Below are 23,482 nucleotides of genomic sequence, written 5' to 3'. Positions count from 1 at the left end.
AATCCTACCTTTTTTTTTTTTTTACTTTTAATGAATGAGTGTTATTCTAAAATGCTTTATAACATTTTATATTTACTAGTTTCTGGGAGTTACCTCAAAGTACTTGATACAATGTTTGTATTGCAAATAATAAATTTAAATGGTATATATATAATTCAACTTTCTTTATATATATAGAGAGAGAGAGAGGCGAATCCAGGATTTCAAGAAAACGGGTGCACCATTGCTTTAGTAGATTTTTTATTTTTTTTTTAAAAAAAACGAGTTTTATTAGTTACTAGAAAAATTGAAAAAACGAGTGTTATTAGTTACTAAAAAAATTTGAAGTTAATTGTGGCTGGCTGGGATTGAACTCAAGACCTTGGTGTTAAAATCTGACTGTCAAACCAGTGAATCATCCAGCAACTTTAAGAATGGGCTCCACAAGTGTTTATTTAATATGTTCTTTAATAGTTATATAAGTAATATATCGAGTTTAGTCGGATGACCACGGTGTTGACACCCAATTTTGGACCTCCACAATATAAATTAATCATTTCGAGCTTCTTCAATCTCAAACGATTTAAAATAATTAGTTTTATAAAAAATCAAAAAAAATATAATAATATGGTTCGCAAGTTATTTTAAATAGTTTTGTTACTTTTTATAATTTTTAGATAATATATATATGTTTTATCTAATTATGTATATAATTAGTATATTTTATGAATATTCGAAAATCGTCTCAAAAGATTTTAGTTTTACTTAAATAGTTGGTTAATTGGTTTAGTTAATTAATACTTATATTCTTGAGTTATTAGTTTATAGTTTAGTAAGTTATTTTATTTCGTTGAAACTAAGAAGCTCATTAATTAATCAATATTAATTCCTCCTAATTAAATTTTAGTCAAATTCCCTAAGTTAAACTCAATTTGGCTAACTTCTTAATTTCCATTGGCCATAATTGCAATTCATGTGGCCATTTCCTATTTTCAAATCCAACTATCTTTTTATCCCACTTCTTGGACCATTTTTCAGCCCATTCCCAATCCTTTTCAGCAACCTTCCAACCGGCCCAAATCCCATTAGCAGCCCACCAATTCAATTCCAGAAACCCATTCCAGCAAATACATACAGCATACCAAAACAACCCATTCTCCATACATAAACCAATTTCAATACCCACACCAACAATACAAACGGGTACCAAATGACAGACCCCTATATGCATTTTTCTTCTTCTTCCGCGTCCACCGAAACCCAGAAATCCCACCAAATTCGGTGAGAAATCAGTGTGAAATGCAGACTCGTCACATCAATCGCATCTCTAAGCAGCGCCAACGGTGCTCGCCCATACTCTTCGTCTTCCTTTTCTGCTTCAACAGTATGATTTGTTCAAAAAGCAGTGCCAGATGGAGTAATCTCGGCGCTTCACTCATCCTGGCATCAAGATCAACGGATACAACTCTCAATCCGTTGAGAATTGGTACTATTCTAGTTGTTTCCATCTTCCAAGATTTCGAATTTCAAAATTTGAAATTTATCCAATCCACCGAGTTTCCCCACTAAATCATCCATTTTTTTTCCTATAAGTAGTTCTATACCTTCAGTGATTAAGGAGAGAAAAAAAAAACTCTTGAACAATTGACTTTTACGCTTGAGAAATTTTGAATGCATTTTTAGTTCTAGGTTCTAAAAGGGTCTTCGGCTAAGATTGGTTTGGATATTTTGATTTTATTGCTCGAGGTTTGAAGTCGGTGTTGAAGTTGTTCTTAAGCTTGTATTGATCCTAGTATCGCTGCCCCCGAAAAGGTAACACTCCTTTTATGATTTTAGTCTCTTTGTCGTGAATCAACAGTAGTTTAGTTTTATGGTCTGATTATGTGATCTTTCTGCTAAACTGATGTGAGAACTGTCTACTTGTTGATCATTGTGAGATGTTTAATTGTTGGTATTTGCGAGTGTTGCGATTCATTGTAGTATCCTTGTCTGCTATTCGAATGTTTCTTTGTTTTCTTTGCTTGAAGTCTTGGTGACTTCCTTATAGTATCATTCTCTGCTAATTCGAATCCGAATTGCTAAATCCAGTTGTCTTGTTTTTTTTCGATCCAAAAATAAGGAGGTTTTCAATCATCTTGCTAGTAAGTCATGTGAGTTGTAGTTACTGTCTTATATTTCTTTTTATGGTGTCTGCCAAGTAACGAATATTGGCCTGAATTTGGGATGTATTCACTCATCCACACAGTGAAGCCATGGTGTCTTGTTCACTGTATGTCATTTCAGTTTGTTTCATGTGTTTTCTCGGCTTGCTTTAGACCAACGTTCCACTATTGATTTTAATATGAATTCTTACTAGCTTCATGGTTGAGTTCAGTTTATCAAGAATTGATAATGAATTGTGTTTCTCATAGTTTTGCCGCTAAATTGACATGTTGAAGTCATATTTTGTTCTTGATTTACAGATTAGCAGTATCTTGATTTGCATTGGCTTAGTGATATGAACTTTGGTTTTTCATTGTCTTCTCCTTAAGATATAGCCCAATATGAATTTTATCCAGTTTATTTGAGTTAAATTGTTTTTCCTTGGAAATTATGCTTCAAAGTTTGTCAAGCTTTTAACATGGCTATTGCTAAGATTTTTTTTGGATCAAAGTTATATATCTTTGAATATTATTTGTTCTAGTCCAAATATGTTTGATTATGAGGTCAAGTAGCTTAGGGTGGTACTAAGTATTTCTTTATCTTCTTTACAGTGGGAGTAAAGAAATATTATTTCTTTTATTTCAATTTTGTCTTTTGTTTGAGTTTATATAATGCTAGAATAGTTAGTTAATGCTTGTATTTTTGTGTCAATCGAAAGATCCTAATCTTTTCCTTTTATTTTGATACATGTGATATCAACTCGAGTTCATCTTGGACTCCATCCTTCTTCCCTTTGCATTCCGAATGGGTTGTAAAGACCCAAAACTCATTTCTCCAAGTCTATCCCCCTTCAAACTGATCGGCATAAAAAAAAGACACTGACGAACAGGTGTACAAAGGGCTGGAAGTTAAAAAAACTAGTTGTTCGGGTGGCAAAAGCAGGCTGTGAACAGCCTGTATACAATAAATGTATACTGGTATACAGGCCCAGTACAGCGAATTATAGGCCAAAAATGCGAAAATACGGAGCTGGAGTGAAATACAAGTGTTTGGAAGCAAGAAATACATGAAAAGGGCTGATATACATATGCCGATATACACTGATATACATCAGTTGTATACCAAAAACGGGAATTGTGTTAAACTCCAAAAACAACAACGAAATTGGCCCAAAAGGGGGCCCAAATTCAAATTTCTCCCTTACTCGCTAATTATTTAATTGTGATTATTTATTGTTTGTTGTTTAACTCTAACTTATAATCGTAAATCAACTTAGTTGGATCCCCCAAAAGACGAGCTATTTCTCTGTGTTGTTTTGTTTCTAACAAATCTCATTTTATCAATTTTTGTATTGTCATTTATAATCTTTAGTCAAAACTTTCTTTTTTCTTTTATTAGTTTAAAATAGTTTTTCATAAACCAAAAATGGCCCAAATAAAAACCAATTCATTTTGTTTTGTTAAAATTCTAATTTCTTGTCTCTAATTCAAATATTTCAATTAAGGTCCCATTTTCTTAAAAATTAAAAATTGCTCTTTGTTTAACTATTTTCTCAAAGTTAATCTGATAATGTAAATTATTATTATAAATACTTACTTAGTCATTTTCTCAAAAAATGTTAGTTAAAACTTTTATTCTACAATTAATTCGAAATGATTTTCATGCTTTAATATATTAAATTGGTTTAAGTTATTTTAAAATGAATTAAATAAATTCTAATTAATCCAGTTTTATTAAAATTCTAAACACTTGTATTTCAAGTCAAATGTTTCATTTTTGGGTCCCTTTTCTCTAAAAATAAAATAAAATAAAATAAAAAATGTGTCATCTATTTAATTATTTTCTCAAAATTAATCAAATGTTGTAAATTATTATTTTCTTATGTTAAATCACTTTTTTCCAAAAACAGTCAAATATTTAGTCAAGTAGCAGGTCAACCGCATGTTAGCGGACACTTCGAATGCTTAAACCTTTCTCGAAGTGTAAATTGAACCCCGAACCCTCTTTGGTATTTTCAAATGATTTTTTCTGTTCAAATCTTTGAAAATGATAAGTTTTCTTAATTTCTTTAAAAAAAAAATAATTAAGTGGCGACTCTTTCTAAGTATCTTTCCTTTTAGTGTTTTATACTTAGAATATTTCAAAAGGTGATTTTTTTCTAGTGATAGATAAATTACGGCACAACACACGGGTTCCGGTGACCCATTTTTTACACATAAAATCGCCCCTATATATATATATATTATGCACAAGAAATAAAAACTAAACTGATACATATATGTTGAATAATCATCATGATCAACTCAAATACGATCAAAAGTCATGAATCTTTCTTCGATTCAAACATGAATATGCAAAACGTAAAATAGTAAAAAGAATTGATTGTATAATAATTGTTAGAAAGCATAAAAAAATATAACATCAAACTCATAAGCACAAACATAATCTTCAATAATAACAAAAAAAATTGAGATGTAAATAAGGAATCTGTGGAAGGAAAAGAAGCATGACAAATATATATTTATACTAATAAGTGTAGTGACTCATAGAATTCTTTTTTTAACATTTTTTAATTTACTTATTAATTAAAAAATAGAAATCAGATACATATATTACAGGATACATGAGGGCAAAATTAGATGTAATTTATTCTAGATTCATTGTATCTAAGTGGATTCACATATATTTGAGATACTTAGACAAATCCCGCTTGCCATTCTCCTATGATTCTGGCATCTCAGATACATGCATTTAGTGTGATTCGCATATATCTGATATACATAAGCATACCTTGCTCACCTCCTCTTTTGTTCTAGCTTTCCTCTCCCTATTTCAGTGTATATGGTAGCAAAATTCATGTATCTAGTTGTATTTGATTTGAAATCTAATATGAAATTAGTAACTATTGATATAAAATGTAATTATTTCAAACTATATGAAGAATTGTTTGTGTAATTAGATAGTTTCTACGAAATGGCTAATCAATGACATGGATATATTTTTGTTTTACCTATTTCACAATAAATAAATATGTAAGAATATTTTATTTGTAATTATAATTTTATCTTTTAATATATTCAGTTAGGGATATATTCTCATAGAGGGTGTAAACATAGCATTTTAATAGTATATATGACATAAAGTGTTTAATTTTTTTTAAATATAAATGCATATCCAAAATTAAGTTAAAATATTAATCCCGTGTAAATATAACATTTTAGGTAACTTTTCATTAATATCTTAGGCAACGGGGTTTAAGGGAAAAAAAATTAGGAAGCTTTTGGAGAAGTTCGTTTGAAGTCTCTAAATTGTTATATATATCCGTCAATTCATGAATGAATTATTTTACAAAAAATACTCTTTTTTTTAAAAAAATAGCTGAAATTTATGAAGTCGAAATTTACAAATATCATCTTGAAGTTACTGTGACCAACAATGTTGTCGTTGTTAATGACTAGATTCTGGAAACTGTGCATCTCCATCATCGGAGACTCCACATGTCACATCTCGAGGCTATCTCCTTGAAGTAAATACGGGACCTAGGATCACGAGTGACCCCAAACTAACCCTGAGCTGGCATATCATAAGCAAACTGAATATATCTATGAAAACACGAACTAATGCGGAAGCTAAATCAATTTATAACTGATAGTGGGTAATACCCAAAACTGGTCTGAATATATTAATACGGAATAAGAGTATAGCGATCAGTGGCGGATCCAGAATTTTTGTTGAGGGGGGTCGAAGTACAAAGAAGTAAAGACGTAAAAGTTACAAGATGAAAAATCGAGTGACATGGGAGGAAAATTTTAATTTTAATTTGCTAAATTTAACTTATATTGTCATATTATGTTTAGGTTCTTCCTACTTTTACCCTGGTCCATCGAGCTTTTAAAATTTCTAGTGCCTTTCATTTTATTTTGCAGTATTCTACTTTTTAGATTTTTTTTCTAAATTTTGAATTAGTGCACATTTAATCATATGTTACTTTAAAAACCATCAAGATTCCTTAGAAATGTGTAAAGATCGAGTTACTAATATTATAGTGCATATTCTGAAGATAAATAAATAACATCATCGATTTTTTTAGTTCATTTAATTCAATTTACTAGGTTAATTATTTGTTAAAAAAAATAAATTATGAATCAATCAAATAAGTTTAATTTAGTTTTAATCTCTTTAGAATCGGCTTGAAAATAGTAAGAAAGAGATACAGTTAAATTAAGAAAAAATTCAATTAAATAGATTTTATTAAAAGAATATTCACAACTTTTAAAGTTTTCCATTTAATTAATCTTAATTACTTTATTTTATTTAATAGTTTTCTAATTCAATTTTAAATTTAATAACAATTCATCATTTTCTCAAAGAGTTTCTTTAAGTTAGTACATGAGAAGAGAGTTATGTAGAAATAAAATGAGCAATATAAATAAGAAGAATAAAAGATAAAAATATAAAAAATGTGCCTAATAAATTTAAACAAAGATAAATTGAGAAAAAGAAAAAACATAAAAAGAAAAATTAAAAAAATAAAAATAATATAGTTTTAGATTGAATCCAAAAATAATGAAGCATTTTATTGGGTATTCTAAGCCCAAAACTGAGCTCATCTCAACCTTTTCAAAGCAAAAAAAAAGTTGAAATTAAACATGTTGCACCCAACAAGAATCGAACTCTGAACATGCATTTTAGCAATGAACCCCCTTGACAGTGAGCCACGCTCCTCTTTTGGTTGTTGAGGGGGTTCATTTTACTATCTATAAGCTTAAAATCAGAAGTCTACCTTATATATACAGTGTAATTTTTCGACGAGGGGTTCGGGTGAACCCCCTAGGCTCCACTTAGGTTCGCCCCTGATAGCGATACTAAACAATCACTCAAATGCTAAAGCTGACTCTAAAACTATGTCTGAAAAAGACTCTACTGACTAGGGTTACCTGGGGACCAAAACTGAAACCGAAATGAAAGACTGAAATAGAAAACATGTCTATTGTCCTCGAAGTATGAGGACTTACCACTGATGTTGTTGAGTATGGATCGGGAATCAATCTACGCGTGATCTGAATGTTGAGGACATAAACCTACATCATGAAAGGATGTAGCGCATAGTATGCGTCAGTACTTGGAATGTACTGAGCATGCAGGATATAGAATATTGAACAAACATTATAAGTTGAACAAAACATAACTAAGCAATGACATAATCTGAATTATAACAATAATATTGAATTATACTGAAATGAACTGAACTGAATGCAATGATCAAGTGCTGATTTCTAACATAACATGTTGAGATTGAATATTGTTGTATAACTGAAAATCAGGTCAAATGCACTGAGGAGTCTGACTGTGGGAGCTACTATTAACCGACATAAAATCACGTGAGCTATCACTTTTGATATATCAAGAAAAAATAAAATAATTATTTTTTTCATGTTTTACCCACGACATTAAATATTTGTTCTCCAAATCATTCTCTAAGATGTAGTACTCCCTATGTCCCCAATTATTTTGTCCACTTTTGAATTGACACACCTATTAAAAAAATAATGATTGACATAATGAGCTTATCATTTTATCCTATTAATTATGAAGTGGATGAATTAATAATTTAAAATTTTCAAGAAGTTGTAGTTTTTTCAAAATTAATTAATTGAGGATATAATAGGTAAAACAATTGTCTTTTCTTGATTTATCAAAATGAACAAATAAAAAGAGACAACTAAAAAAGGAAAACTAGACAAGTAATTAGAGACAAATAAAGTACTAAACATCATTTAATAGGATAGCTTGATAAAATTTCTATAGCAATAATTATTTTCTTAATAAGTGTATCAAGTTAAACAGTGACAATTAAAAATGAACCGAGAAAATACTTCTTTTATAAAGTCAAATTATATGAATCTCTGATCAACATTTTTACTCATATTTATATGACAAGTGTAATAATTTCTTTAAATTTTTAATTAATCAAATATTAAATTGTGGTAGTGTTGAGGCAGCAGAAAAAGTAAATATCTATGACCTCCTCATGGTTTTAGACTTGTAGGTCAAGGTATTTTCTTCTCTAAGACTTACGTGTGTCTTACATGCACGCCTAATATGACATGTGTCTTCGTTTAATTGGCTTCTACTAGTCCATTAGCAGCCCCCACCCTAACATGGAGAACAGAATATTCAAGATTCTTGCTTGTCGACAAAAAGGCCAACGTATCCGAGAGGGGTCACCGCGTTTACGTGAATCTATGTTTTCCTCCTGAAATCATATATAATCGTATTATATTTTTTTAAGGGAAAAAAAATCAAATATGTCATCAAACTTTTAAAAAAGACTTATTTATGTCATATGTTAAAAGTTTGGCTCATATATGTCATTGTTGTTAAAGAAAATGTTCATTCATGCCTTTTTTTAACTACGGTTTTGCTAAATCATTTTTTACACCCAAACAAGGTTTAACTCTTTTCAATTGGAGTTTTTGGATCAAATGTACACTTTTTGCTTCTTTTATTAAGAACATAAACAACTCCCAAATTTTCAACATCTTCCATTCTTCACGAAATCATCTCAAATTTCAGCTTCATCATTAATTTCTTTTTAAAAAAAAAAAAAATTCTAAAATCATTGGAAGATTTAAAAAAAATCATCCGTATTAAAAAAAATTCCAGAAAATGAAAATAGTCCCAAAATTTCAAAAATTAAATAATTTATGCTAAGGCATAAAATGGTATGAGTGAATGGTTGTTATGTATTGTTTCATAATGTATCGTATAGTATTGTATCGTATTATATTGTTTAAATGAATACAATGTTTGGATAAATTGTATCGTTTTCCATCATTACATAATGTCACACATCCACAATTTGAATGATAAACCTACAAGAAAAACGAGGTGCAAGGTAGAGCTACTATGAAAATGTAGGATAAAAGATGAAATATAATTATTAAATAATAAATAAAGACAAAAAGAGAGGAAAATATTAAGGTAACGACACGATCACACCAAATTGGTCGTTACCTAATAATAAATCTAAACGATACGATACAATAGAATTTAAGTAATAATGAAAATAAACATCGTATTTAAAATAACAATACAATACAACACAACACCAACCATCCATGTTAGTGGAATACAACCCCTCACTGGGAAAAAAATATTACAGCATATAGTGGCAACTCCCAAATTGCAAGAAAATTTTGCAGTAAATTCAATATTCTTTGAACAAGTAGAAATTTTACTGTGGATTTGGTGGACGACTATTAGCTGCTGAGACCCTAGAACCCCATTCAAGCAGCTCTTTGCTAGTGTCATCTTTGTGGACAATCACTTCAATGAAACACAAACAATCTTTCTTTGCTCCATTTGCTGTTTCAATTGCTTCCACCAACTCTTCTTCACAATAAACCTACATACAATCAAGACGTGCAATATATTTAAATCCTTTCATTCAAGGTTCAGAGTAAAAAACAAAGGCGATGATTGAAAATTTGAACTTTCACTCACCTTAGTTGTCCAACATTTTCCTTCTCCGTTATGGATTGCATCGACTAATCCTGTGTAGTTCCAATTCTTGATCACATTGTAAGGTCCATCATGGATCTCAACTTCAATTGTATAACCACCATTGTTTATCAAAAATATAATGGTCCTCTGCCCACACCTTAGCATTGTTGAAATATCTTGAGCAGTCACCTGCAAGTACATTTCATTTGCGATAAAGTTGGATTACACACACCGGGAACGTCAACTATTCATTCTTCTCTATTGTTAATTACCTGAAAGCTACCATCACCGATGCAGGCAATCACCCGTTTTTCTGGTGCAGCTTGTGCATAACCAAGAGTTGCACCAACAGACCAACCGATAGATCCATACTGCATTTGGAACTCGTACCTAAAAATGACAATCAAGAAGAACAAAACTCATTAGTTATGATGATGGAAATAAATACCAAAATGACAGCAATTTGCGTTGATTTGTTCTGTTCTTACCCGCATCCTTGTGGCAATTTCAGCTTCTGACAGTTGAACCACGAGTCCCCCGTCTCAGCAATCACAGCACTCTCACCAGTCAACATATTCTGAATGTGCTGAAATAGAACATTAACTCTTAATGCCTCCTTAGGCTCGCATTTGAAAGGAAGTCCATCAGGAACATAAATCCTATGATAATTCTCATAAGAAGTTGGATTATGCTTTAATCTCTTTGCTAATGCGGAAAGGAAATCCCTCATCAGAACACAACCAAATGCAGGTCCGTTCCCAATTGTCACACGATCAGGCTGGACAATGATCGCTTTCTCTTTCTTGAGAAGAAGAGAATAACCAACAGAACTATAGTCGTTAAAAATTGGTCCAGCAAACAAGTACGCATCAGCAGATCCAACAATTTCAGCACAGAAGGTCGTGCTCACTGCACCCCAGTAAGTTCCTAAGAAATGTGGATGGTGTTCCGGAACCAAACCTTTAGCGGCTGGCATCACTGCCACCGCGTAACCACAGCTGTCAGCCAGCTCAACAAAAGCATCACATGCCTTTGCAACGCGCATATTTTGCCCTCCAACAAGCACTGGCTTTACTGCTTTGTTCAAGAACTCAGCCGCTGCTTCCACTGCTGCTTCCAAGCCCATCATATTACTTAATCTATACCACAAAAAAAAATAAAAAAAAATAAGAAACTCGGATACTTAAAACACAGAGGCGAAGCCAGAATTTTAACCTTACGATTCTGATGAATTTTATAGGATAATTTCAAGTGTTAATAATTAGTTTCTGAACTTAAAAGTTTTTGATATTTTAATAAACTTCTTAATACAAACACCCTATTTGAACAAAAATTATTAGATTCGACCGAACCCATATCAAGGCTTCTAGTTTCAGGCCTGCTTAAATAGAGGCAGATACAACATAAAAGGAGAGTGGATGCATCTACTGTTCAAGATTGTAGATAAACGACTTCATCATGAAAACAGAGTCTACAATCAGAACATAATTTTTTTTTTAAAAAAATATAACCAAAGGTCAAAGAATATATTTTAGGGAACATTTCAAAATATGCGTGTCCAATATACAATGAGTATTATACAACATTATGTCTGGAGTATATAAAAGTGTAACAAGCTCAAAACATGAGCTACTTGACGTAAATATTTTCTCCTAATAGACGTAGAAAACAATACTTTACCTAGGAGAGAGGGAAAACGGAACTGGTTCACGACTGAAAGTAGGGTGTGGAATCCCGGGCAAATTACATCCTACACTAATATAAACCGGCTTACTCTCTTTCAAAGATGTGGAAATTGCAGTATCAATCAGTTCATGAGCATCGTCTAAATTATTCAACACAGCCTGCAAAACCCAGAAAAAAATACTCTAAAATCAAACAACAGGTTTCATACAATTTAGATTTCGAAATTTTAACAGTGCCACATAATTTAGGCCATCGGAGTAGTAAAATTGATGAACCTACCTGATAGCAAGTAACAGTTTGAAAACAACGAAGCTCTTGACTAAAATCAGGTAACCCAATAGTATGATGAAGGATTCTATTAGTTCCATAATCATTCGAATTAGGTCCACCAACAATACAAATCAAAGGTAAATTTTCACTATAAGCACCAGCAATTGCATTAACAATACTTAATCCACCGACGGTGAAGGTAACAACACAAGCCCCAATTCCCCGTGCCCTAGCATATCCATCAGCAGCATAACCGGCATTTAGCTCATTACAACAACCTATAAGGTTAAGTTCGGGTTCAGCTATGAGATGATCGAGAAGTGTCAAGTTGAAATCACCGGGAACGGAGAAAACGTCGGTTACTCCGATTTGGACTAAACGGCGGGCGAGGTGACGGCCGAGTGTTGAGTCAGGGGAATTGAATGGAATGGTGGAGTTTTGGATTGTAACGGCTTTATTGGTTGGTACATTTGCTATGTCGCCATTTATGGGCTTGCAAGTGTCGATTGCACCGATTTTGAAGTCCATTATTTATAAATCAGAATTCTCGTGGAGAGGTTATTATGAAGAAATTGTTTTGTTTTGTTTTGTTTTGTTTTGTTTTGTTTTGTGAGTAAGAGAAATGGAGGGAGTTGAGAAGCTTTATATAGTGTTTGGATTATGAAGAAACAAGGGGCAGATTCATGGTATTGTTAAAAAGTGTAAATGAGAGTATACAGACAGGCGGATTCATACTTATAAGTGAAGGTGTAAGTGCAACTGTTAATTTAAAAAAAAAGGCCAAAGTCATCTGCGGCCCCCTAAAGTTGTCCGCATAATTCATTTAGACACCTCAACTAGGACTAATACCTATTGAACACTTTAACCTTAAGAAATTTATATCTATTGGACACAAAATGAAAATAAGTTGAAAAGCAAAATCGCGTGTAGCTCAAACGCAAATACATAGCAGGTGTACCAATAAAACAATGAAGACGTTTTTTTTAATTGTTAGTTTTTTTTTATTTCTTTATTAATTAATGTCAATGATAATAAAGCTAATAAGTGTACTTTTTCAGGAAAAAAAGAGAGGAAAATATCATTTGTTGGTATCTATACGCGCTCATGGAAGGTGAAGAACACGTTTTTTGCCACATCAGTATTTTGTGCTTAATAGATACACAATTTAAATACTTTAGGTGTTCAATAGGTACTGGCTCTAGTTGAGGTGTTTAAATGAATTATGCGGACAACTTTAAGGGGCCGCAGATGACTTTGGCCAAAAAAAAATTATGTATATATTTTGAAAAAATTGAGAGAAATTAGAATATAATTAACCATACACCCAAAAAAAATATGTAAGTGTTCTTGTGTTATTCGTACAAACTGAAGGAATTATTCATGAGATCACGTTTTGAATTTAGCTAAAGCTTTTTTCAATATTTTTATTTTAATTAGCTGAAAAGTAATATTAATACACCTTAAAGTCTTTAAATCCAAAATTGGCTTATGAATATACGTAACATGACTGTGAAATATGGCTTAAGCTGGTTGACAAAATGCTGACTGGAATTGTGTGGAACTTGAATATTCAAATCATATTTGCCGTCGAGTTTGCGCGCCTTTGATTGCTGAGTTGCTTTTTAATTGTGAAATTTGGAAAAAAAAATTATTTTTAAAGTAAAAAATAATATTAAAAATTAGAGTTTATTTTGAATAATTTATTTTTTAATTTTTTGAAAGTTCTAAAATTTAACTTGAAGTTAAATTTCGGAATTTTAAGATTAAATATGTCTTTCGGAGTTGAGGAAAAAATGAAAATAATTCGTGACCAAACATCTTAGTATACGTAGAGTATAGCTGAGTTTAGCTTTCTTGGTTCCGGTAGGCAGGGGGAGGAGCTAACAAGGGATTTGGACGAACCAGTAACATTAAACCCTTTAATAAAACTGATTGATGATTCAGTGGTAAGGAACAGCCAAAGACCGTAGAAACTCTTTGCTTTGTAAATATTTCATATGGTGATTAATCAAAGTTAATTAACCAAAAAAAAAGAGTTAAGGCAACAGTTAAATAAGATGTACGAAATATATCAAATTAAATCATTTTATTATAGTTATTAAACATAAATTTAAAATGTATATCACTTGGTTGGTGATGAAGTGAGAATTTAATTTAAATTATTGTTTTATGGAAAACGTGTTGGGACTTGAGGTGAGCGATTCAAGGGAAGGGCATGCATAATATTTTGATGATTATAATAGCATGTTATTAAAAGTAAAACAAAAAATATAAATATAAAAAATTATCATTAATTCTTTTGATAAAAATTAAACAAAATGCATGTTAATATAAAATGGAACACAAAGAGTATACATTAATTATTCTCCTCCCATATTTCTACAAATCAATTTTGAATACTCATCTTCAAATTTGTTAGAGGGAAAAAAGGCAAATATGTCCCTCAATTTTGTAATTTAAAGTTGATATATATTTTTCATTAAAGAAATGGTGCATATATATCTTTGTTGTTATCGTCTAACAAATAGTTTATATTTACTTTTAACATAGATGTCTAACGGACCATTCATATAGAGAACGAACTAGGCAATTGTTATAGGGCTCGCCCCTCTCTCGGTCTTTCACTTAACCACTAACTATTCAATTGCGCATTAGCTAACGAGAATTTCAGTCTCTTTTGTGATTTAGGTGTTGACAAGCTTATCTTCCCCTCTCTCAGTTTCCCACTTAACCACTAACTATTCAATTGCACACTAGCTAACGAGAATCTCAGTCTTTTTTGTGATTTTCATGTTGACAAGCTTATCTTATATATCTTTATCGTCGGTGGTTGTTTTCATACCCGAATCCTGCCTTGCCGAGGCTAAGCGGACTATGCTAGTGAGGTTCCGATCTTTGAAATCCTTTCTGAGTCAATCTTCATCCCTAGGTTTGTATCCATTCAATATTTCTTAACTAGCCTTTTGATATTCTAGTATTAACAATCTAATTATGCATTGTAATTAGTTGTAACTAGTGTTAATTACCGTAGCTAGTCAATTAGTTAGATTGTTAGTTAGGCTGTCACATCAAGTTGGTTAGGGAATCAGAAAGTTAGTTAGGATATTTTCTTCTCTTATCTTCTACTTTTGCTTAGTTGGATACAGCTGTCAAGATTACATTCTTGTGTATATATATCTGTATCGAGTAATACACAAAGTGTGAGTTCACATTTTCTCAAATTTCAGATTCTGTAAACTGCTTCTCTCAATTGCCAATTATGGCTTCTCTGTTGTTCTTTGATTAGATGCTCATTGTTGTGTAGTTTGATATGGTATCAGAGCCTAGCTTGCTCTCGTCTCTTTCGATTTGAATTTTTCGTTCATCTTTCTAGTTGACTTTTTACCATGACAGGTGCTGAAAATATTCCTTCAACAGAGGGAACTTCTACTAGTGGTGATGCGAGCAGTGCTCTCTATGTGCATCCCTCCGATAGCCCTGGAATGGTACTAGTTCCAGTTCAATTCGATGGCACAGGATATCGATCCTGGAGAAGAGGAGCCATGCGAGCTTTGTCAGTGAAGAACAAGCTCGGGTTCATCGATGGTAGCTGTGGTAAACCAACTGCGAATTCACTTCAGTCATGTCAATGGCAACGATGTGACGATATGGTAACTTCCTGGATCTTAAATTCCCTCACTAAGGAGATTTCAGATAGTGTGGAATACGTTAATGATTCAGTGGAGCTTTGGAAAGAACTTGAAGATAGGTATGATCAGACTAATGAAGCAAAGTTATATCAGATCCAGAAGGAAATTAATGATCTCACACAAGGAAATTTGGACATCACTGTCTATTACACTAGAATCAAAAAGCTTTGGGAAGAATTGAATACTCTGAATATGAGAAATCAGTGCTCTTGCACTTGCACTTGCACTTGTGGAGCCAAGGATGGGCTACACAGAGCAGAACAAGATAGACGTTTGGTACAGTTTTTTATGGGGATGAATGAGGCATACACTGTGGTAAGAGGTAACATTCTTATGATGAATCCTCTTCCATCCATGGCGCAGGCTTTCTCTTTACTGATCCAAGAGGAGAAACAGAGAGAATTTAGACCTTCTAGTCGAGTTCCTATGGAGTCATCTTCTTTGAGTGTAAATACTTCCAATAGTAATGGAAAGGGCCCAGCAGGAAGGAACTACAAGACATCATTCTCCAACAACAACTATTCTGGAAGTAACAGTACCTCAGGAAATAACAATAACTATGGAGGATCCAATTATCACTCAGGCAGCAGTAGCAATAGGAATGTTATGTTTTGTGATTTCTGCAAAAAGACGGGACATATCAAGGAGAAATGCTACAAGTTAAATGGATATCCACAAGGACACAACAACCAGGCTAACAGGAACAATGGATTTTATGTTAGACAGAACAACAATCATGAATATAAGGGAAAGAGAGTTGTGGCTAATATGCATGGATCTCCTGATGACATGATGCCAGCTCAAGGAGAAAACTGTCCACAGGTTAATCATAAGCAAAATGCCATACTTACTAAGGATCAATATGCTCATATCATGAATCTCCTGCAGCATTTTCGAGTCGAGGGAGAGGATTCAACTAACTCGAACACAGGTGCTGGTTCTGTGAACTTTGCAGGTATTGTAGTATGTTCTTCCTCTGTAGATTTTGGCAAATCTTCATGTGAATGTTTTAAATCAAGTGCTGACTTGTGGATCATTGACTCGGGGGTATCAAACCATATAACCTTTAACAGATCCTCTCTGACCAACATCCAAACCATGCCTTACCCTATGCTTGTTTCTTTGCCTAATGGATACAAAGTTAGAGTGACAGAATTTGGTGATGCAGTGATCACATCTGAAATTGTTTTACACAAAGTATTATATGTGCCTTCTTTTAAATACAATCTAGTTTCAGTTCATTCTTTGACTCTTTCCATGAATTGCACAGTTTTGTTCACTAGTGCATCTTGTTTGTTACAGGCCCCTTCAGTGAAGAGGCCTCAGGTGCTTGGTAATAGCAGAGAAGGGCTTTATTTCCTTTGTTCAAGATGTCTGAAGAACAATGTTAAATCCTCCACTTGTTGCTGTATCAATCCTTCTTTTTCTAGTCTTAGTAGTAAAGTTTCAAATGATAAGAACATTTCTGCTGAATGTTATCCTTGCTTTGCAAATAAATGCACTGATACTTTTGTATGTTCTTCCACTTCTGATAATGATCAAAATGTGTTAAAAGGCAATAACTCTTACACTACTTCTACTACACATACTGTAGACTTGTTGTGGCACAATAGACTTGGCCATGTGCCTTTTGCAAAGATGAGAAATATACCTACAATTCCAGCTAGTTTTTCTGCTAAACAACCCTTTTTGTGTACCATTTGCCCCATGGCAAGACAAGAAAGACTACCTTTTAGTCAAAGTACCACACATTCTAATACCATTTTTGAACTCCTCCATGTTGACCTCTGGGGTCCTTACCATATACCCACACATGACAATTACAAATATTTCATCACCATGGTAGATGACTATAGTAGGTCTACTTGGACTCACTTATTGAGCACCAAAAGTAATGCCTTATAGGTTTTTAAAAACTTTGTAAGTATGGCAGAAAATCAGTTCCAAACCACAATTAAAGGTGTCAGGACAGACAATAGGCTGGAGTTTAATAACACTGAAACAAGTTTCTTTTTTCAAACCAAAGGTATAATACATCAAAGGAGTTGTCCCTATACACCCCAACAAAATAGCATAGTGGAAAGGAAGCATAAGTACTTGCTGGAAACAGCAAGAGCTCTCCTATTTCAATCAAAACTTCCCATGAAATACTGGGGTTAATGCATACTTACAGCAACACATCTCATAAACAGACTCCCTTCAACCTACCTCAAAAATAAATGTCCTTATGAAGTCCTATATAAGAAAAAGCCAACCTACAGTCAGCTAAGATCATTTGGGTGTTTATGCTATCCCACACTACCCAAAGTTCAGAGGGACAAACTTCAACCCAGAACCACTCCTCACATATTTGTAGGTTACCCCTTCGAAACAAAAGGATATAAGGTGATGAGTCTTGCCACAAAAAGAATACATGTGTCTAGGGATGTAGTATTTCATGAGAATATATTTCCTTTTACTTTGACTCCTGAAAAATGCACTTTTCCTTCTGTTCTTAGAACAGTTTCTTCCTCTGATTTCTCTGATTGTATTGAACCAATACCTGATAATACTTTGTTAAATCAAAACACAGATATGATTCCTACTAATTCAAATGTGTCACACCATCCTCATTCCCTCTCTCACAATCAGCCTACTCTCACACTGTCTTCTCCTCCTGCAGTACTGCAAAAGAGATCACAAAGAGAGAATAAGCTTCCTTCACACTTGAAGGATTACATTTTTTCTATCCCTACTTTAAAGACCCCTGCTCCCACACAATCTATTTCCAGTGCTCTTTCTCTCAATGCCTTGTTCACTAAACACCACCACATTTCTCCTAATGTCATTGCCTCCACCAGTCAATCAGTGGTTGAAAACATTTGTCATGATAGTGAACCTTCATCTTATGAGGAGGCAGCATTAAGTCCTGCTTGGCAAAAGGCCATGATACAAGAATTTGATGCACTCTATGCGAATAATACTTGGGATCTTGTGAGATTACCTGCAGGAAAGCAAGCAATTGGTTGTAGGTGGGTGTACAAAGTGAAGCACAAATCTGATGGCAGTATTGAAAGGTTTAAGGCCAGACTAGTGGTTAAGGGGTACACTCAACAAGCTGGTGTCGATTACACAGAAACTTACTCCCCAGTAGTCAAGATGACCACTGTGAGGACCTTGATTGCATGTGCTGTCAAGAAAGGTTGGGATATGTTTCAACTTGATGTGAATAATGCATTCCTTCATGGTGATCTCCATGAAGAAGTATACATGAAACTACCACAAGGGCTTGCTGTAGATGACTTAGGGTTGGTATGCAAACTCAATAAGTCTATTTATGGCCTTAAACAAGCTAGTCGACAGTGGTATGCCAAGTTGACTGAAGCTTTATCACTCAGAGGATATGTCCATTCACATCATGATTATTCTCTTTCTACAAAAAGTCTGGTTCCTTAGTAGTTTTTGTTGCAATCTATGTTGATGATGTTATCCTCACTGGTACAGACATCACTGAAATCACACATCTCAAGGCCTACTTGGACAGTACATTTAAAATCAAAGATCTTGGTTGATTACATTACTTTCTGGGGTTAGAAATACTTGACATACCAGGAGGGGTTCTTGTCTCTCAAAGGAAATTTGTGCTGGATCTATTAAAGGAATATGATTGTTTCAATTATAGCTCACTTTCTTCTCCTCTTGATCCAACTGTCAAGCTCAGAGCCAAAGAGGGAACTCCACTTCCTGATCCCACATATTATAGAAAACTAGTGGGAAAATTGAATTTTCTTACCAACACTAGATTGGACATAGCCTTTGGTGTTCAACACTTGAGCCAATTCATGCAGGACCCCAGAACTCCACACCTCCAAGCAGCTTTTCATCTTCTTAGATACTTGAAACAAGATCCAACCTTGGGTTTTCATTTGTCCAGAGATCCTGATTGCTCAATTAAGGCATACTGTGACTCAGACTGGGCATCCTGCCCAGACTCAAGAAGATCAGTCAGTGGCTACTTGATTCTACTTGGAAATAGCCCAATCAGCTGGAAATCAAAGAAACAAGAGACCATCTCATTATCCTCTGCAGAAGCAGAATACAGATCTCTCAGAAAAGTTGTAGGTGAATTGGTTTGGCTTCACAGGTTGATTACTGAATTGACTATATCTGATCCTTCTCCAATCCCTGTTTTTTGTGATAGTCAGTCTGCTATTCATATAGCTCACAACCCTGTATTCCATGAAAGGACCAAACACATCGAAGTTGATTGTCATTTTGTACGCAATAAACTTCAGGAGGGGCTCATCTCCCTTCATCACGTTTCCACTACTGAGCAACTAGCAGACATCCTTACAAAGGCACTTACTGGTGTCAAACATTCAGCAGTCCTTGGCAAGTTGGCTGTGAGATCATCACTACCAACTTGAGGAGGGGTATTAACAATCTAATTATGCATTGTAATTAGTTGTAACTAGTGTTAATTACCGTAGCTAGTCAATTAGTTAGATTGTTAGTTAGGCTGTCACATCAAGTTGGTTAGGGAATCAGAAAGTTAGTTAGGATATTTTCTTCTCTTATCTTCTACTTTTGCTTAGTTGGATACAGCTGTCAAGATTACATTCTTGTGTATATATATCTGTATCGAGCAATACACAAAGTGTGAGTTCACATTTTCTCAAATTTCAGATTCTGTAAACTGTTTCTCTCAATTGCCAATTATGGCTTCTCTGTTGTTCTTTGATTAGATGTTCACCATTGTTGTGTAGTTTGATATCTAGTACAAGACCTAGAGTTTAGTTACTAATTTAACTTTTCGCTTAAGTGTGAAACATGTGGCATAATGTGTTCCAACAAAGCAGTAAGAATCATAAGTAAAAATAGACACAATATTTTTATGTGGAAAACACTCGGCTCAAAAGGTGTAAAAAATCACTACTTGTGCCCCTACATAATTTAACTCCAACTTCACTAAATCACTAAGCCTCAATAGTTTAAGATTACAAACTCAGTGACCTAAAGAACTAACTCTAATTCCTAAACTTCAAGTGATAAATTCAAATTACAACTCTTGCTATCTTAGGAACTAACTCTAATTCCTAAACTTCAATACAATCCTCCTAGATTGAGTTATCTCAACTTGAAGACAACACTCCTAATTCAATTTATAACTCACTGAACTAAGATTACAACAAGACTTAATAAGAAAAACTTTTAATACATAAACTTTGTAATAGGATTTGGTTCTTCGATGTGTTCCTTCCGCTTGTAACACTTGCGAGGTCAATTTTTCAATTGTCCTCTTTTGCTCTGTAAGTGCACAAGTATTATGAACGACTTTGCTTCTTTTAAGCACAACAATTCAGCTCAGCACATGTACAAATCAAACAAAAAATAGACCCTTTTCTTTAGACTCATTCTTCAAATCAAATTCATTGATTCTTTTGTGTTGTAGTCAAACTCCAACTCTTCAGCACAAGTACAAACTCCTCATCAATTCAAACTCTTTTGACTTAGAATTCTACTTCATATGAAACTCCTTTTTTAAATCAAACTCTTTGATTCTTTTGTGTTGTATTCTAACTCCAACTCTTCAATTCAACATATATTTGTTTAGTCTTATCACGAAATTAGTATTATTCATTTCTTGATTTTTGCACTCTTGTCTTTACTCACTTTAAAAGCTTGCCCGAATTCATCTGCTCATGACAGCGTACCTTTGGACCATGTTGACTTACGTGTTTCATCTTTCTTCATCAATCATCAAGACTACTTAAATCCCAACACCTTTCGTAAACGAATGCTCGTGTCAAATATCACCATATCATATCGTTTGTGCACTGGGACAAGATCGTTTTTTCCCTAAAATTATCCCATTTTAATGGTCAAAAATAAGTATTTTTTCCTAAATTTAAAAGGCTAAGACGGTTGAATGAAATTCATTCGATTTAAAATGATGATTCCTCTACGTAACACTAGTTTGAAAAATACGTGCTACTATAAATCGAATTGTCGTATCAAATTGAACATGGTATTCTAAAACGTTGATTCATATAGCACGTCAAATCAAATATATATATATATATATGTATAAAATCTAATAGTAGTAAAAGCTTATAGGAAAGACGTAATAATATTAGGAAAAAAGTGAGTACATTTTATTTCCATAATTTCTCTCGTGAATTTGGCTGATGCACATGGGTCGTAGCCGTTTTTCGGCCAGCGCAAAGACGGGCCTATCTGAAATACTAGTTACGAAATTTTGCGCTATATGAGCTCAATATTTGTTCATAAATTTTAAATGATATTAATTAGATGATATGAAATCATCCCATTTAATATAAAATATATACCTGATAAATATTATTAATATTTATAAATTTTAAGTGGTATTGATTAAAATATTTTAAATTTTTATACTGAAATAAATTATAATATATATTTGTGTGGTAGTAAATTTTCTCTTTTTTTTACGTGTAGAGGTCTATTGAGGTGTCCACATTTAAAATAATTTTCATTATCGATAGTTGATTTTTTAAGGACATTCAAAATAATAAAGTTATAACTAAAGATAGTTAAAGCAGGTCCCATAATTTTAACAAAATTGTATATTAATTATATTAAAGTAAAAACAAAAAAATATTTTTTTTTAAAATGTCCTTGCTGAGACAGACGCGTCGATGAAGATGTGTCTGCTTCGACATAAAACTCTCTCATATTACTAGGTATTTGTGTCCGTGCCAGCACGGTCCCAAATCCAATATATGTTAATTTATTGTCTCCATTTATGTGATATAAATGAAATTCGAGAGCCAAACAATTTCTTGCCCGTCCACTTTTAGTTGTCATGTTGTGTTTTTCGAAAGTCAATTTGACTAATTTTTCAAGTTAAATTACATTAATTCATAATTTTAAACAAAAACTTTAGATATTCAAAAACCATACGAAAAGTAGTATAAATTGCAATTTTTTACATATCAATATTATGAAAAATACATCGTAAAATGTTAGTCAAAGTTCTTATCGTTTGACTCTAAAAAAGGAAATCATGACTTCAAAATTTTCACATGTGGTCATAAACTACAAAACACAATATGAAGTTGAATTTCAAAATTTTCAAAAATTTAAAAAACAATCAAAATAAGTGTTTTCATTTTTTCAGTTTAAATTACTCACAAAAAATCAAAAAATAGCTCTAATTTATATTCATAATTAAAAACACTAAATTATTTCAAATATCATTTTTCACTTTGAATCCTTTTTTTTTCCAACGAAACATGATCAACCATCGATTTATATTTGATTGATTACTGAGTAAGTTGGTAAGTTACTTTACACGTTTTTTTTTTCCTTTCTTCTAAAGCAAGACATACAAATTCAAACAAAATAAGTAAATTTTTATCAAATGGAGTATCATTTTTCAATTTGGATTGATTTATATTTAGCTTTGATTGGTGAGTTGTTTTGCACGTTTATATTTAGCGTTGATTGGCGAGTTGTTTTACACATTTTTCCTTTTGTCCTTTCTGGTAAAGTAAGACATAAAAATTCAAATAAGGAAAGTTAAATTTTTATCAAATATTATTGTTCACTTTACATCGATTTATATTTAGCTCTAATTGGTGAGGTACTTTAATGTTTTATATTTTTTCATTTCTCGTAAAGTAAGACAAATAAATTCAAATAAAGAAATATTTTATCACATACCATTCTTCATTTTTCATTTTGCATCGATTTATATTTCGCTTTAATCGGTGAATTGCTTTACACGTTTTTCCTTTTTCTTTTATTTAAAAGGTCAAATACCATTTACTCCCTTAGATTCACTCACCAACAAGTCCCTTATTTGACAGCCAACTCCCATTCATCGTTGAAATACAAATTGTTTTTCTTTAATTTGTTATTATTTCATTCGTTCTAATATATTTATAGTTTTTAGTCAAATTATATGAATTTTTAATCAATATTTTTTAGATAATTTCTATAATCATATTTATATGACAAAATGATTTATAATTTTTTTATATAATTTCTAAATTTTAATTTTAAAATATTGAATTTATTAAATATCGAATTGTGTCCCTGTTGGGGTAACAGAAAAAGTAACTATTTATGACCTCCTCATGATTTAGACTTGTAGGTCAAGGTATTCTCTTCTGTAAAGATTTACACGTGTCTTACATGCGCATCCTCTACGTGTCGTCGTCTAATAGGCTGCTACCAGTCAAACTAGC

At 32.7% G+C, this 23,482-nt stretch overlaps 1 protein-coding gene across 1 annotated transcript; it reads right to left on the bottom strand.

Annotated features, from left to right (window-relative positions):
- Positions 1–9,358: 9,358 nt before the first annotated feature.
- On the bottom strand, positions 9,359–12,111 carry LOC125817153 (pyruvate decarboxylase 1). Its single transcript, XM_049496714.1, has 6 exons — positions 11,593–12,111; positions 11,308–11,471; positions 10,116–10,766; positions 9,900–10,017; positions 9,628–9,816; positions 9,359–9,529 (listed from the first exon to the last, which is right to left on the bottom strand). Exons 1-6 carry the CDS (start codon positions 12,109–12,111, stop codon positions 9,359–9,361), a joined length of 1,812 nt encoding a protein of 603 aa, XP_049352671.1.
- Positions 12,112–23,482: the final 11,371 nt, after the last annotated feature.

Source organism: Solanum verrucosum, unplaced genomic scaffold (assembly GCF_900185275.1).
Source record: "Solanum verrucosum unplaced genomic scaffold, falcon-dt-bn FXZP01000094.1, whole genome shotgun sequence".
NCBI classification, from domain to species: domain Eukaryota; kingdom Viridiplantae; phylum Streptophyta; class Magnoliopsida; order Solanales; family Solanaceae; genus Solanum; species Solanum verrucosum.
This window is presented reverse-complemented; position numbering and strand designations above follow the sequence as displayed.